General features: G+C 39.6%; 1 protein-coding gene across 17 annotated transcripts in view; it reads left to right on the top strand.

The window, feature by feature from the left end:
- The window catches only part of SOX5 (SRY-box 5), a 641,934-nt gene that overhangs the window by 475,619 nt on the left and 150,738 nt on the right, over positions 1-15,577 (top strand). For 16 of the 17 annotated variants that reach the window (XM_027680806.1, XM_027680807.1, XM_027680811.1 and 13 more), the window contains 2 exons: positions 275-361; positions 14,484-14,656. In XM_027680806.1, the coding sequence (XP_027536607.1) occupies positions 275-361; positions 14,484-14,656 (260 nt within the window). The remainder of the gene's footprint in view (positions 1-274; positions 362-14,483; positions 14,657-15,577) is intronic. The other variant, XM_027680813.1, reaches the window with a different exon arrangement.

Genomic DNA, 15,577 nt, shown 5'->3' with positions numbered 1-15,577 from the left:
CTGCAGGTTTATATGTGCCCCATTGTCATACAGAATTACCGGAGCTTTGTTCCACTAGAGGAAAAAGCTAATGGTTTTGAAACAGCAGGTGACAAAACACATTCTTTTTTTTTTTTCTCTTCCCTCCCCTCTTATCAGTTTGTTGATGAAGTCATTATGAACTGGGGCCCAGAATAGGGTTGGCCTTATTTTTAGCAGATAGACTTTTAATGAGTTCTATTGTGGAGACAGTCATGTTGATTTGCTTACATTTTTTTTCCCCCCCTTCACTCAGAAACTCCCAGTATTGAAAAGCTACTATCAAAGGACTGGAAAGACAAGCTTCTTGCCATGGGATCAGGGAACTTTGGAGAAATAAAAGGTAATGCTGTTTCTGTGCTAAAGGAAATTGAGAATGAATATACAAATACCACTGGCTTTATGGAACTTTGTCTGCTCCTCTTCCCCTCCCCTTCAAACATGGTAATTTGGGGTTTAAATGAAATATATGTACTCCCATCTGTGATAATATAAATCAGTGAAATGGTATATTGCCCTGAGTGAACAAACTTACGTAAAGCTTTTGTTGCATATATCATTCTGTGTTATAAACGAAGACATCCTTTTGCTGGACTGGAAAAAAAAGTCAAGTCATATATCAAACGTGTGGTATCAGAGTATAGCAGAGCTCTGAAATCTGAGGGTGATCAGAATTCCTTGTTAATTTTTAGACAGATTTTGATGATGTAGATTTTCTCTTTATTTTTTTGCACGTAGGAAAAAATAAAAAGAACAAAGTTTGTGTAATGATACCTCTAGGTACTGAAATTAGCCAGTGCAGATTTTAAAAGACAGCGTACAACATCTGTGCACTAAAGCATGTTCTTTTAAAGCCATACTCCAGAAGGAAAATGACAAAATTTGACCACTCTCCAGCAGCAGTAGCTTCTGCTTTGCCAAGATATTTCCCCATTTTATATATGTGAGGTCATTTTAGGGAACCTGTAGTTGTTTGTTTTCATGTAATTTAATATTTTCATAATTCCTCTGCAGTGCTTATGATGAGGAAGTGACTCAAAATACACGTGTCAAAAATTTTAAGTTTTTAGTGCAGCCATTATCACTCTGAAAAGAAACAGTGACTCTGATTCTTCTCCCATTTATATTGGTGTACATCTGGAGTAGCAAAATCCAAGCCAATGTTGTTTTGGTAATGTGAAAGTAGAATGAGATTAAAATTAAACCCTTCTTTTGTGTTTATAAACTGGATTTCATTTCTCTCCATTATTTTTGGTATGTTTGCATACTAATGTTGTCCCTGATACAGAGATCTGCACTCAGGCAGGCTCCCAAGCCTCATGCCTGACAGATTTAGGGACCTCTTCTGCAAGAGGTGGGCAATATTTAGTTCAAGCATACAGCGTGACATGCTCCCAGAGGTTAATGTATTGGTGCATGTGCAAAGATAGTGTTATTTTAATTATATGTGTCTTCCAGCTTGTCACCGATAAGCCACCGGCTCGGTTTGCGCTAGTCCGCTGACTTACACAAGTAGGAAAATGTGCCACTTGCTTCCCCTGGCTTCTCCCTGAGAGGCTGTAATTCAAAAATATATATTCATTACATATGTAGAATAACTTTATAACAGAATATAGTGCTCCAGCCCCCAGTAGGCTGAGATATTATTATAACAGAGGGCCAAACGCTGCATCTCTATTCCCACTCTGTTTGCGTAAAGCAACAGGTCATAAAGAGGAAGGGTGGCCACTGGGCTTACCTTCCAGTTCTGCTTTTTAAAAGCACACTGTTTTAAAGTAACATCATCGTTTTTCATGAACTGATGAACCTTTAAGGTGTTTCAGGCCCAAAGTACCAAGATGTCTTTCATACCCACTTTTGGTTGTGTATTTCAGCAGATCTTGCAAGTTGTCTGGAGCCAATCTTTAACTCTTGATACACTGGAGCCTTTAGAAGGACTCCCAGTGATTCTTCAATGCCTTTGGACTCGGTAAAGCTGCTCTTAAAAAGTTTCGTGCACTGAGAAGGCGGTCTGTTCCCAGTGCCTATGATCTTGTTCTGTTGGAGGGCAATCTTTTTTCTCCATTCCTCTCTTTCCCTTCCTCAAGCTAAACTTGAAAGCGGCAGCAGCCAGCTATGTGCTACCACGAGAGAAATTCAACAGTCCTTTCAGTCTTGCCCGAGGGGGAGGATGGGGAGCAACAGCACAGCCTCAAAGAAGAGTTTTCTTTGCTTCAGTTTTTGTTTTTCAGCTTCATATTTTGAGCACAAGTCGAGTTATTGTTCTGTAGCTCTGTTCAAAAGCCTCACATCTGAGGCTTTTTAGTGCAACTGTGGTTCTATGGTTGGGAGCATGGTTATTAGGTGTTTGGATCAGGTTTGGCAGTAAGCTGTGAAAACAGGCACTGGTTTATTTTTCCTACTGACTGCCGTGACAGTTGCAATTATTGTCCATTGTTCCTTGGTGGCTAGAAAGGAGGGAGGATACAATAGAGCATTGCCCTCTGGGGGTAAATGAATTTGACTTACAGGTTCTTGGGGGGTCAGGCAGGCTGATTATTTAGTGCCCAGGAATGCGGTTTTCATGGCACCGCCAGCCATGAGCGGCCAACAAACAATGGCTCAGCTGTATTGCAGCTGTATTTAGTGAGGCAGCATGAAAGGTGTGCAAGTTGAGCTGCTTTATACTCACGTACGCGTGTACAAACACACATATATTATGCTAGAAAATGTTTTTTGCCCTTCTATAGGAACGTAGAGTTATTAAGTTTTCCAGTTGTGATTTTTTAATTAACTTCTCTCTCTATTTGGCCTGCCAGCTGCATTTTTTCCCTTCTCATGTCTCTATTACTGATATTTGGAAACCCCACAAAAGTAGTGTCTTATTATTAATACACCCTGGAATGTGGACAGCACTAGAAGCTGTACTGCCCAACTGTCTTATGCATTGAATAGTTTTTTCCATTTAACTGTTCAAAATTTCATTGTGTTTTTCATTAGATCTGGGGGAGTTTTAGTACGTCATGTGCTAAAGTCTCAGCACTAGGCTACATATTGTTAATGCCCCAGTCTGTGTTATTACCATTGAGTTTTATTCTCTGGGAGAGATTAAAAGAAAGGGAGATGAAGGCTTTATTTTCTATTAGTGTGATTTCTTTTAAGTTAGAAGGCAGTAATATTTTATTAAAGATAGGGGAGTTGGTGAATGGCTGGAAGTCACCAGACTCCCACGTTTTGTATTCAGTTGTTCCTCTTAGTTGCTTTGTTACCTTCCGCAGCTACTTTAAGCCCCCCTTTCGTCATCTCCATGCCTGTGCAACGGGAGAACCATCACTGAGTGTCTTCAGAGATCCAGCTGCAAACTTCAAGGTCGCAGTTAGAAGGATCTATATATGTCCAGTTAGCAATGGAAAAGGAAATGTGTTCTTTTAATCCAGGGCTTGACTGAAAGGTACTGCAAGGGAATAGTGTTAAAATGGGGCAAAATCTAGAACCTTTCGTATCCATAGAAATTGTAGCTCAAATGCCTCTGTTTGTTCAGAGAGATAGTCTGGGGCTAAATAAATAATACAAGTTTGGCATTAAAAATTTCTTAAGAAATTCTGCCTTGAAATCCCTGGGATTTTTACTCTGCTCAAAACAAGTCGCTCTATAGTAAAACCCACAAAACATGCCGTTAAATCAAAGTATTTTAAAGTAAAGCTGTAAAACTGTATATTGAATTGGTTAAAGCCTGTTCAAACTTACTTATATCCATCATATTCAAAAACAGGGCTCAAAAGGCCTCTGGATTATTCATGGATAATGCAGTTTATTGGATTCAGTGGAGCAGAGAGATCTTCAGGTCTCAAACCGATCATCTACAGGAAGGAAAATTATACCCCCTTTCTGCTGTCAGTGTAGCTGCCTGATAGCTGTGCCTTGCAGGGTGAAAGTGGCTGCTGTCCTCCAAAGCAGTGTTAACCAGCTGCAGCAGATGCAGCACGTGGGGTAGGCTGTCAATAGGGAAAGGTATAAAAAATATATTTCTACACTCTTGTCAGTGCCCATCCCTCTCTATATAAAATTAACAGGAAGCTTCTCTTTCACTGGTGTTGGGTCTCCTCTGAGCAGATCTCAAGAAACAGTGCTGGCCCCTCAGGTGCATCACGAGGTACAGCCTTGCTAACGCTGGTGTGAGTGAGGCAGCTTTAGCCACGATGAGAACTCTTAATTTTTAAAACTTCCCCAGTGTGCACAAAGCCTTCCTGCTAATCTTGTCCATCTCTGGTTTATTGAGAGTTGTCAAGAAATAAGAATGCATATTTTATATGTTCTCCACTTAGCTAATTTTGAATAGGTGTGTAGAACAAAAGGTTAAATAGACTTTTGTTTCCAATCTTTCTGAGTTGGTTTTCTGTTGAAGGGAAGGCATTGTTAACAGTGATTGCGCCTGAATCTCTCAAGAAAGACTGGGCAAGCCTGAACCTGATTTTTTTGTTGTTGTTGTTGTTTGAAAACCCTTTTCTATTGTGCAGGTTAGTTCGTAAACAACTCAGGTGAAGTGTTTTCTACACTTAACTGTGAAAGGGATGGTCATTAGGTTAAACTCAGCTCTTCATTGTATCCACTTAAATCTAGGTGACTCCAAAGGCTGTGCTGGAGTAACCACAGATTTATGAGTGTAATTGAAAGCAAGATTAGCCGACCAATCCTAATCTTTAATTCACGATAACACAGGCATTTGTTTTGTGCGAGAAACTGTGTTCAAAGTTATGTGAAGTGTCAGTGTAGGTATTATATCGGGCTGTGTTTGATGTGTGATAGAGCTGTGTTTGCTGAAGACTCTGATTTTGCTTATGTGTTCAGAAGATGGGGCATGAGAGAGTACGCACTGAACGGTTTTAGGACTGCCAATAATGGATAAAGAGAAATAATCCATTCAGCGATACTATAGCTCATCAGAGCCCATGAATTAAAGACATATGTTATGTAGATTCAATGTATGGATTAAAACGGATAATCTGGTAGGTGACACACAGAATCTTGAGATAAGTGGGCTATGCAGATTCGGTATATGGATTGTGACGGATAATTCCATTTAAGTAATGCTGGACAAGTTGAAGACAAGTAAGCTTCGGGTAGTGCTCAGGTTATGTGCAGTAATCCAGTGAGTGACACTTTGGATCACATAATCTGTAAACTGGAGACAAGGAAGCTGGGGATTCTGCATTTAGATGTGGACAGGAGGAAGGAGGGGGAAGGGGAAAAAGATTATTCGTGGGGAATACTCTGGGTTTAAACCTTTGACTAATGCAGCACAGATCCCCAGGAGATGTGTGAAAGCTGCACACTTTCCTAGAGCTGTGTGAGTTTTGCATTTGCACATTGATGGTTCAGAAATGTTTGTAAACTTGTGTCAGATGTGGACATTTTACATGATTTTTTGTGGATAGTATTGTATGTGGAATGGGGAGAGAAGGACAGTGAGAGAGTCATAAATGAGGGAGGTAAGGTATGTCGGGTTGTTGGCTTTTAACTGTGATAAATTCAGTATTTATTGCAACCTACTTAATATCTTCCTCTCTGTATTTATTTTTGTGAGGGGTTTAATAGTAGCAAATTGCTTACAGCGAGCTTTAGTCCTTTGTTAAAATTTCAGAAGTGCTGGGGTGTGGGGGAAACCTGCCCGATGGCACACAGGGAATCCTAAGTTTTGAGAGGAAATTTGGCAGCTGCCGAAATAGTGGAGGTTGATCACAGTGCAATATGATACTCTCAGGCTGCAGAGAAGTAGCCAGTGCCAACTGAGCCACACCAACGCAGAACTTCTTTCAGGCCAAATGAAAGCCCGAGATGGAGATTGTGACTGAATGGAGCTGCTCCTATTTGACCCTAGATGGGGGGTTATTTGTGGGTAGTACCCGTGGAAGGAGGGTTGGAGGAAGCTTTTTTAAAGTGTCTAAAATGCAAAAAACCCAGTGAATTTGTGGCAAAGAAGCAAGTTTAGGCTGCTCTAGATTTATATTTTTGTATGTAAAGGTACTTAATTTGATCAGAAAAGGTCAGGTTCTAATTAAGTCAAATACAACTTTTATTTTTAAGAAGTGATTATTGATAGAGAAAATTTTTATTCTAAATTGAACTAATTAAAGTAGCAAAAGCCAATAACTTTATTTTGTTTGAACATATGGTGGCCAAACCACTATATTTAAAAATCATTCAGAGGGTTGTGCTTCTTTGTACTAAAATTACCTGAAAGATGTGCTGATAGAGCTGAATGTTGCTGAGCTACAGCTACTAGTTTGTCAAAACAAAGCAAATACACACATACACTTTTTATTCTTTTTCCTGCTGCTGCATAAAAATTCCAGCAGCAAATGCTATTTCTCTAGCCTAGTTCTAGCTTGTTGTCTAGACAGTAAAACAATGAATAACCTCTGAGAAATAGCCTCAATACGAATGTTGTCTATTCCTTTTGTAACCTTGACAATAAGTTACTAACCTGGTTGCATACCAAGCTTTGTTTGCAGTCTACTGTACCAAAACTTTTTTCTGACAGTAAATAAAGAATACTTAGTGACAGCTTCTTTCCAGCATTGCGAAATAGCAGTGCGCTGGTTTGTTACAGAGCAGACGGCTAAGCTTTTTGTCCCCACAGAGTATGAGTTCTTGAGGCTGGTAATGGCAAAAGATGGTAATTGTTCATAATTTGTTTTTATTCATTCTGCAGTCTTCCACTCAAACATAAAAGATTAAGACTGTCCGTCTGCTGATATAAATAACTTCCTCCTATCTTGCTGTTCTCAAAAGGATTTTTTCTTGTCAAACAGAGAAGATTCATTACATAAATCTGTAGGTATGGACAAATCAGTTTGAATTGTGCGCTTTTTCTTTCCTTGTTTCTTTTTCTGGTGGCTGTGGCTTGCCAAGTAAAGAGCAGTCAAAAAGTTTTCTTCTATTATGCTGACTTCCCATATCAATCAGATGAAGTAATTTAATTTAGCAAGGTGGGTAGTTGTAAGCGATGGCAATCATTGTGTAGCAAAAGTTGGCTTAAATACTTAATGAAAAATGCCAGATTTCAGATGTTTATGTCCTGACAGCTCCGGGATTTACTGGCCTGAAAAGCTGCGTGCCAGTCCATAGTATAAAACACTCTCTGAAGTATTGATTAGGGAAGCATCAAGGGAGTTTGCACACGTGCACAGGCACAGACCCACATCCACCCACCAATACATACCAGTAAGTACATAATTTAAAGTATATACTCATTGCTTGGTCATAAACATTTGACATTTCTGTTCAAAGGCAGAGGAAAGAAGAGTTTAAATTCTGAACTTACCTCAGCCACTTGAGGTCTCTTTATCAGACTATGTTTCCTGAAGGCACGTAACATCAGCTCCTCATTGCCTCACATACACGACTCCAAGTGACGTGAGCCCCGTCCGTGTAGCGAGGGCAGGATGCTCCTCTTTGAATTTATGTTATAAATAGATTTATTTTTTTTTTTTTAGGGAGAGCATGATAAAGATTAGTTTGCTTTAAAGTAGAAGAAGACTAGGTGATCTGTTAATTTTACTTTCCTGGTTTCCTTACTGAGCAGAGTAATGTTGGGTTAGGATTTCTAATGTGGCAAGGTTAAAAGTGGGGTGGGGAGTAGGGAAAAAAATAGTTGACCATGGAATGAGAAGGATACTCTGAAGAAAAGATACTGGAAGAAAACCCTCAACAAAAGATACATATTTTACGGAGTGTTGATAATTTTATTTATTCCTTGGATTTCATACAGTTAGTGCTAGTAGGAGTTTAATTCTTCTGAGGACAGCTTAGTTAATAGGTTGTTCAGTTTGAAAAACCTCCTTAATTTTAGTATCAAAACTGTAGCATTCCCTAGCTTAAAAACATACTGAAAAAAACACACCACTGCAGGAAATACTTGGAAGTGACTCAGTTTTTAGCTCTTATATGGGTTATTGCTAAGTCCTTGTCACACTGTTGTTACATCAGAGTAAAGGTTAAGAAACTGTGGTGTGGCATGGTTCTGTTGCTTGGCAAGTTGGATGACATCAGTAATTGGTTCATTCATAAGGGTCCCTTTGGCTGGAACCCTACCTGGTATCCAACTGGGTCAAGCACAGACTTAATTATCTGCTTAACGTGTATCCCTGTTAAAGTCAGTGGGGAAATTCTTGGTCTTACTGAAATAGTTCTGCTGGTGACTTCAGCGAGGCCAGCAATAAAACCTCTTACACCACATAAAGTTAAGAATGACTTCAGGCAAGTTACTAAAAACTTCATGCCTCAGTTTGCTCTTGAAAAAAGTAATGCATACCATTACCTGTCTACCTGCACGCAGTTTTTAAGAAGATCAATTAGATAATGCTTTGAAATTAAAAAATGCTCTATATTGCGTGCTCTAATTATTATTGTACATCTAAACATTATTCAAATATAGAGTACTTCAAAATATTCTTATTTCCATTTAATGTGTTTTTTTTACCCTACAAAGCTTTGTAGATACAGGAGGATTTTTTTTTCTTTTCTAACCATAGTTAATGATATGAACATAATACAATATTATTGTGTCTCCCAGGCTTTGTACTTGCGCATTGTTTTCTTTGATTTTTCTTTGAAAGACAGATGCTGACAGTTCAAAAGCGATTTACGTAATTACTGTGATAGTAAACTGGCTTGGTGGATAAAATTTCACTGCCTGCATGGGTGTGCGCACGAGCACCCCTGATTGATGCCATTCCTAGCATTTAATGGGGATGTGTCAGAGGGATTGAGGAGAGCCTTGCCACGGCTCTGCCCTGGTGGAATATGCCGGGTGCCGCACGGCTGCGAGGGGATCCGTAGGCTGGCTGCGAGCAAACGCTCTCATCGCTTGAGCATTTGCAGCAAAAAGCCTAAAATGTCTGTTAAAGAAAATATTGGCTTTCCTAATTTCTCATTTACATTCTCATTCTGTCTAATAAATTATAATAAAGTATTTACTGTTTTGATTGCAAAAGCGGTTTCTCTGCCTTTTTTTTTTTTGCTTTGGTTCTGTTTTGGGTGGATATGCCAAGGTTTCTCCTGTTCGTTTTCTCACTTTAAGTGTGTCATTTGGTCATATTGGTGTCTTCATTCTAATGTTTATTAAAATGTTACTGTCACTGCCAGTCTGAGACTGTGAATCAGAACTAAGAATGTGTAATAGTTTATTTCACATTTGAGTAAATTTCTTTTACTACTTAAACACTATTATGGGTAGTGTTGATCTGAGATGAAGTTTAGGTTTGGCGATACAGAATGCCACTAATTTGAGTCTTCTTTTTTTGCCATCTGCTGTGGGTGTTGCATCCACAAACATGTTTTTTTTTTCTTTCCGAATATCTCTTCGTAGTGGTAGAGAATAATGTGATGCATCTGGAAAGCATCTTTTCTTGGGCCTTTCACTGTATCAACCTGCAGTGTATACTTTGATGCTCTCTTGCTTGAGTTGTTTTGATCAGTTGTAAAAAATCCACGTTTTACCATTGCGGTGATAGAGTACAGAGAGAACAGTATGAGCACCTACAGCAATCTCCTGAAAGGCGGGTGGCCTGGTGGTTAAAAGCTTTGTCAAACATAAAATGCGCAATATCTATTTGTTGTGGATCAGACGGTAATTAAGAGTAATTTTTGAGGCAGTCATTGATGTAAGCCACTCTACTTTTACTCCTCGCTCAATACCTGTGTGAAGTGGTCTAGCTTGCTGTCAAGTTGTACACTGCAATAATGGACACTTGTTTTTTTTCTTCCACCCAGCCACGCTGGATGGCTGGAGTGAGAGCACTGCAACTGTATGGATAGTGCATGTAGAGTACAGGCCAGCTCCAGAACCATTCCCAACTCTCTGCTACTTGGAGCAGCTCCAAGTGAGTTTAGTAGTGAAGCGACTGAAGGTAGCTGCAGGGGCTGGGGGTTTGCACCACCTTCCGAGTTCTAGCAGTGTTAGCAGCCGTGGGGATAGTTCATTAATTCCTGAGTAACATAATTTAAGAAACTGTTGGGTTTGTTACTTAAAATACTGACATGTTTTGCCCTGTAAGCTACAGAATTCTTAAAATGGAAATCCCATAGCTGCCAAGACACTTCACACCATGATACAGGTTTAGATCTCATGCAGGTTAACAGAGAGAAAATAGTGAGGATAGGACGGAAGTCCACCATCCTTGCTTGCCCACCATCTACAGCACCTAGAAAAGGATACAAAAATGGCAACTTTCACTCTCAACTCTGCAGTGCATTTTAATGCACCAGGAATAATTCCTATCACTGACTGTACTTAAGTGGTGACTCCACCGATGCCCTCACCTCACCCATTTAATAAATAACAGTGAACATCCTTTGGCCTTCATATGATACACAAACACTGCCACTCATAAATGCTCAATGGTAGTGGCACCTGTGAAATGGCAGTTTTGTTGGCCATTTTCATGGAAGTAATTATAGAAAAAATGTGCTAGGTAATAGGAGTAACATAAAAATTACCATACTGAAACTAAACACAAACACTTCATTATTACAGTCTCATTCAAGTACTTTTTCTTCTTTTTAATTTTCACACTTTTATAGATCATCAGTTATCTGCAAGAAACTTCCAAGCTCTCTGTGATTCATCGTCAGTGGGGCTTATAGAGATACGTGGGTAAGGCATGGGGAGATCTACCCCAAAACTCAACATCTCGCAGTAGACCCACACATCTGATCTTTCTTACCTCTGGTTTTGTGCAGGTCACTTGAGAGTATGGCTATCCAAGTACTTATTTTGCAAGGAATTATTACCTTAAAGAATTGAAATTATCATTAAGTACTATTCCAGTTACTGGAAGGATGGCTTAGTCACATGAAAATAAAGTACCTACTAAGCCATGTTTTCCAGAAAGTATTCTCCAGCAGGAGATTTTTTTAAAAAGTTGATGCTGATAAATTTTCCCTTTTGGTTTATTAGCAAACTGAAATTGCCCAAGAAATATAATGCAAGAAGTCTGCCTTTTGTCAGACTACTTCCACTCCAGTTTATACACCAAAGGAATTATGCATTGTACTTACTGAGCTAGTACATAAAGCACCTCCTTTGGGCATCTCAGATTTTCTTTTAAAACTGAGTAATAATGAAGAGACTGAGTTGGTAGGTTTGTCACCAGCTGCAAGGCTGCAATGTGCCTGTGAGTCTGGTGTCTGCATTGGCACTTCATTGCACTGCCTGCTTGCCCTTAGGTCATAGAATCATAGTTTGGGTTGGAAGGGACCTTTAGTGGTCATCAAGTCCAACTGCCCTGCTTTGAGCAGGGACACATTTCATTAGACCAGGTTCAAAGCCCTGTCCAGCCCAACCTTGAACATTTCCAGGCATTGGACATCCACGACCTCTCTGGGCAGCCTGTTCCAGTGTTTCACCACCCTCATTGTAAAAAATTTCTTCCTTATATCTAATCTAAATTGACCCTCTTTTAATTTAAAACCATTACCCTTTGTCCTGTTGCAACAGGCCCTGCTAAAAAGCTTGTCCCCATCTTTATGAGCCCCTTTAAGTACGGGAAGGCTGCTATTAGGTGTCCCTGGAGCCTTCTCCAGGCTGAACAGCTCCAACTCTCTCAACCTTTCCTCATAAGAGCAGTGCTCCAGCCCCCTGATCATCTTCATGGCCTCCTCTGTACCTCCTCCAACAGCCTCCAACAGGTCCATGTCTTTCCTGTGCTGAGGATCCCAGAGATGGATGCAATACTTCATCCAGACTTTCTTCTTATTCTTGCAATTCAATAAAGCTGCATTTTTCCAGAGGGAAGAAGTTTTTTTGCTGCTCTGTAGGCCAGTGGGATTAAAGGAGCAGCACAGTAGGTGGATGGCCCCGTGGCTGTGCCATGTTCAGTGTCATGGTCAGGGCAGTGGCACCCGGAGTGTTCTGCTCCCTCTTGGGAAGCGCAGCCGGAGCCTTGACGCTTAGGGCTGGATATCAACGTGGCTTTTTTCTGCCTCTTTTGGTAACTAACTCTGTGACCCCTTTGTCAGTTTGCACATATGGAAACATTTTTCCCCCTTTCAGAGGTGTGGTGGGGATTAATTTAACTTTACAAAGTGCTTTTTGATTCCCAACTGAAAGCTACTGTAGGAGCTCAAAATACACTGCTGAACTAGTACTGGCTGAAGATCTTTGATGTGTGTCAGTGTATTTGTTGAATAGTTTATTTGACAGTGATTTCTTTCTGCTTACCCTAATTTGAGGACTGAGCCAATGTTGTGTTCCTTCTCTCTCTAGATCCTTCTTCCTCTCTCTCCCTCATGCGCTTACCCACCCCTCAGTAAAAGTTTGGAATAAAGTATCTGCTGAATAAGGAAATAAAAAATATTTAGTTTTCAGATGTTCCAGTTATACTGGCAGTATCAGTGTACTGAAAGTCCTCGTTAGAGTAAACCCACATGCTAGCCATGGACAGGACTAGGCAGGGACTGCCTTCTAGAACAATTCTTCTATTCCACTTGGAAACACTGTACCTTTTTTCCTAGGAAAAAAGAAATAAAGGGTGGAAGAGTGGCAGTAGAAATTTCTGATTAATTCCATGACCAAGTAGCAAATGCATTACTTGTAGCAGTTCTCTGTCTCCAATGTTGGAAATAAAAATCATAGTTAGAAGTGTTTTCTTCAGCAGTGTTAGTGTTTTAGCACTGGCTTCCATTCTTTCTCACAGCTTTTAACAGAGCAGGTTTAAAGTCCTATGGTTTCTGTTTCAGTGTGTTTCTCAAGTTTCCAGCTTGTACCACAGTTTTTTTGGAGACTATATCTGAGAATATTCTGCTGTAGTTCTTTGTTATGTGGTGAGAATATTTTCACAGAAATTTCTAGCACCTTAATAAAAAATTAATTTAGTTGCATTTCCTTTATATGAAGATGTTGATTCTTTTTGGTTTTCCATTTCTGTATGGCTGTCTACAAATGTATTTAAGGGCTTGGACTTGGCTAACGTAGCAAATGGGATATTGCTTGGGAGCACAGGGTTGAAATTAAGTGAAAGTAAATTAAGCTAACTATCAAGCAAAGAGCCCTCCCAGTGACACCTCTAAGGCTGTGGGACAGTCTTCCAAAGCAAGCATTGGATGATTCACCATTTCAGACATTTCAATCCAATCTAGAAAGCTGTAGTAAATACATTGTAGGGAACATTCCTGCACTGGCAGGGGGGTAGACTAAATGAGCTATTACCAGTAGCTCTTTTCCATGTCTGACTGATAGTTGGCTAGAAGCATGTTTAGTATAGTCGCCAATTTTTCTCCCTTTTTTTTTTTTTCACTTGGAGAGCACTGGTGACATTGGCAGAAGAATGCTTCCTGTGTTTGAGGGAGGTTTGCGTGGCAGGGTTGTCCCAAAAGCAGGCTATTTTCAGAGGAGGCATTGACACTGATAGCCTTAATCCTTTCCTAAAGGTTTTTAGAAAGGGTTCATAGGATCTGACTCATTTGAGAGGGTGTGGTGGTATTGGGGATATCTGTGGATTAGCTGCTACACATATTTTCAGGTCTTTTAAATTCAAAGTCAAATGATCCTGCATATATTAATAGAGCCTTTTTTTTTTTTGGTAGTGTATGATTCATAGCTTTTGATTTTTCCTGGAATTTTTTGCTTCCCTTGCCTTATAACCACTGTCCTTCTGGGTAGACGAAGCATTTTTACAAAATGGTTATGAAAGTGAGGTAGTGGGTTCCTCTGTCTGTGTCTGCTGAACTCTCCCATAAGAAACATCTAATGACAGTAAAAATGAGAGTGACGGCCTCTCGCGTTTGACTCAGATTTTCAGATATGTTTACACAAGACTTTTTCCTTTAAAAATACACGTTGGTGGCAGTAACAGTGATAGTAGTTATTGGCAATTTAAATACTATATCATTTCATCCTGATCAGGGCAGCTGTAGATGATATAACAGCATCCTGACAGCTGTTGTGCACTGGTAATAGTGAGAAGGCTGTGGGGAGCCTCAGGAGATACCCAGGAGTCTTCTCTCCTTTTCCTTGGTTATAGAGGGATGTTAATACACGCCTTACACCAGTGCTTTGACACCTACAGAAGCTGTATCTTTGTCATAAATTTCTGGCAAAAATATAATTGTCTTTCAAAACTGAAAGTGTTGATTTTGATCCACAGGAAACGTAAACAGTGTTTAAAACTTGAAACTCTTTCAAAACAGGCAGTGTTTTTTCCCCTTATTAATCCGATAAAAGGGCAATGGAAAAATAGATGAAAGGACAAGGAAACATTGAAGGGGGACACCAGATCAAAGCCTGTATACAGAATTATCCTTCATTGCTCATTTTCCTGTAGAGGAACAGGTCTTGGTGTGCAGTATATTGCAATATGCTGCTGCTCTTTTGTTCTGCTGAAACTTTGCTTACAGTAAAGCTGCAAAATAAAAACCTGGCTGGCTCTAAATTTCCTCTCTTCTTTCTACCCTTTTTTTTTTTTTCCCCACCATATGATGCCCAGGGACTCCAGAAAGCCTCGCTGAGAAAGAAAGGCAGCTCATGGGTATGATCAATCAGCTGACCAGTTTGCGAGAACAGCTGCTAGCAGCTCATGATGAACAGAAGAAGCTGGCTGCATCACAGATCGAGAAACAACGCCAGCAAATGGAGCTGGCTAAGCAGCAACAGGAACAGGTGAGTGATTATTACAGTGGCTTTCAGCTTAAATAATTTTCTTGGAGGATTTTCCAGTAGTTTATGTTTCAGGCATCGTACTCTAAAATTTGCTCTACGCCCAAAATTTTTCTTTCAATTTGTTTTCCTAGGTGAAAAAGTTTGAACAATAGCAAAAGAATGGTTTAATCTGAAATATGTAAAGCGATATTCTTTGTTGTAGAAACCTTCCACACCTTATGAACCTTACATTTTGGAGGTATTTTCTTCCAGTACTGGTTTGTTGGGTTTGTTTGTTTTTTTAACTAAGTGTAAACAAGCAAGTAAATTCAGTCCTGACTAATCTTCCAATCCTGCTTGAATTCAGTAGTACTGAACAGGTATAAAAGGAACAAAGTACAGCAGTTGCATTGTAACGTGAGAAATGAAAAGGTTGGTTTTGCCAACTGTGGAAAGAAACAGAGAAGAATATAAAGTCAGTGAAAAGTGTGACTTTTTTTCTTCTACACTTGAGAGTCTTGATTTTCAGTTCTTGCAAATGTGCCCTTTCCTGAAAATGCAAACACATTTTCACATGTGAGTAGTTCCAGTGTGCATACGTGGACACAGGACATTTTAGACAAGAACATAACTTATCTAACAGGTTTAACAGAAACAAATGTCTATTTTTGTACTTGAATGTGAGCAAAGAATACTTAGACATCTGGTTTAAAATTTTGTCAGCAGTCCATGTTGATACTTCTTATCTGAAAGTATTTTGTTCTGCATGACCATTTATTACAGCTTGGAATAAAATTTGAGTTTATATCATAGAATTGCAACTATGTGAATTTTATGAAACTCACAGAATTCTTTGGAATCTGTCATAGTTGTCATGCTTCAGTGCAGATATTGTACCAAGCAAGTCTTAAGATTCTAAACCACTGCTGATACCTTCAGACA

Source organism: Neopelma chrysocephalum, unplaced genomic scaffold (assembly GCF_003984885.1).
Source record: "Neopelma chrysocephalum unplaced genomic scaffold, ASM398488v2 Primary Assembly neopelma1_59, whole genome shotgun sequence".
In the NCBI taxonomy this organism is placed as follows: domain Eukaryota; kingdom Metazoa; phylum Chordata; class Aves; order Passeriformes; family Pipridae; genus Neopelma; species Neopelma chrysocephalum.
The sequence above is the reverse complement of the archived record's forward strand: the minus strand, read 5'-3'. Positions and strand labels throughout refer to the sequence as shown.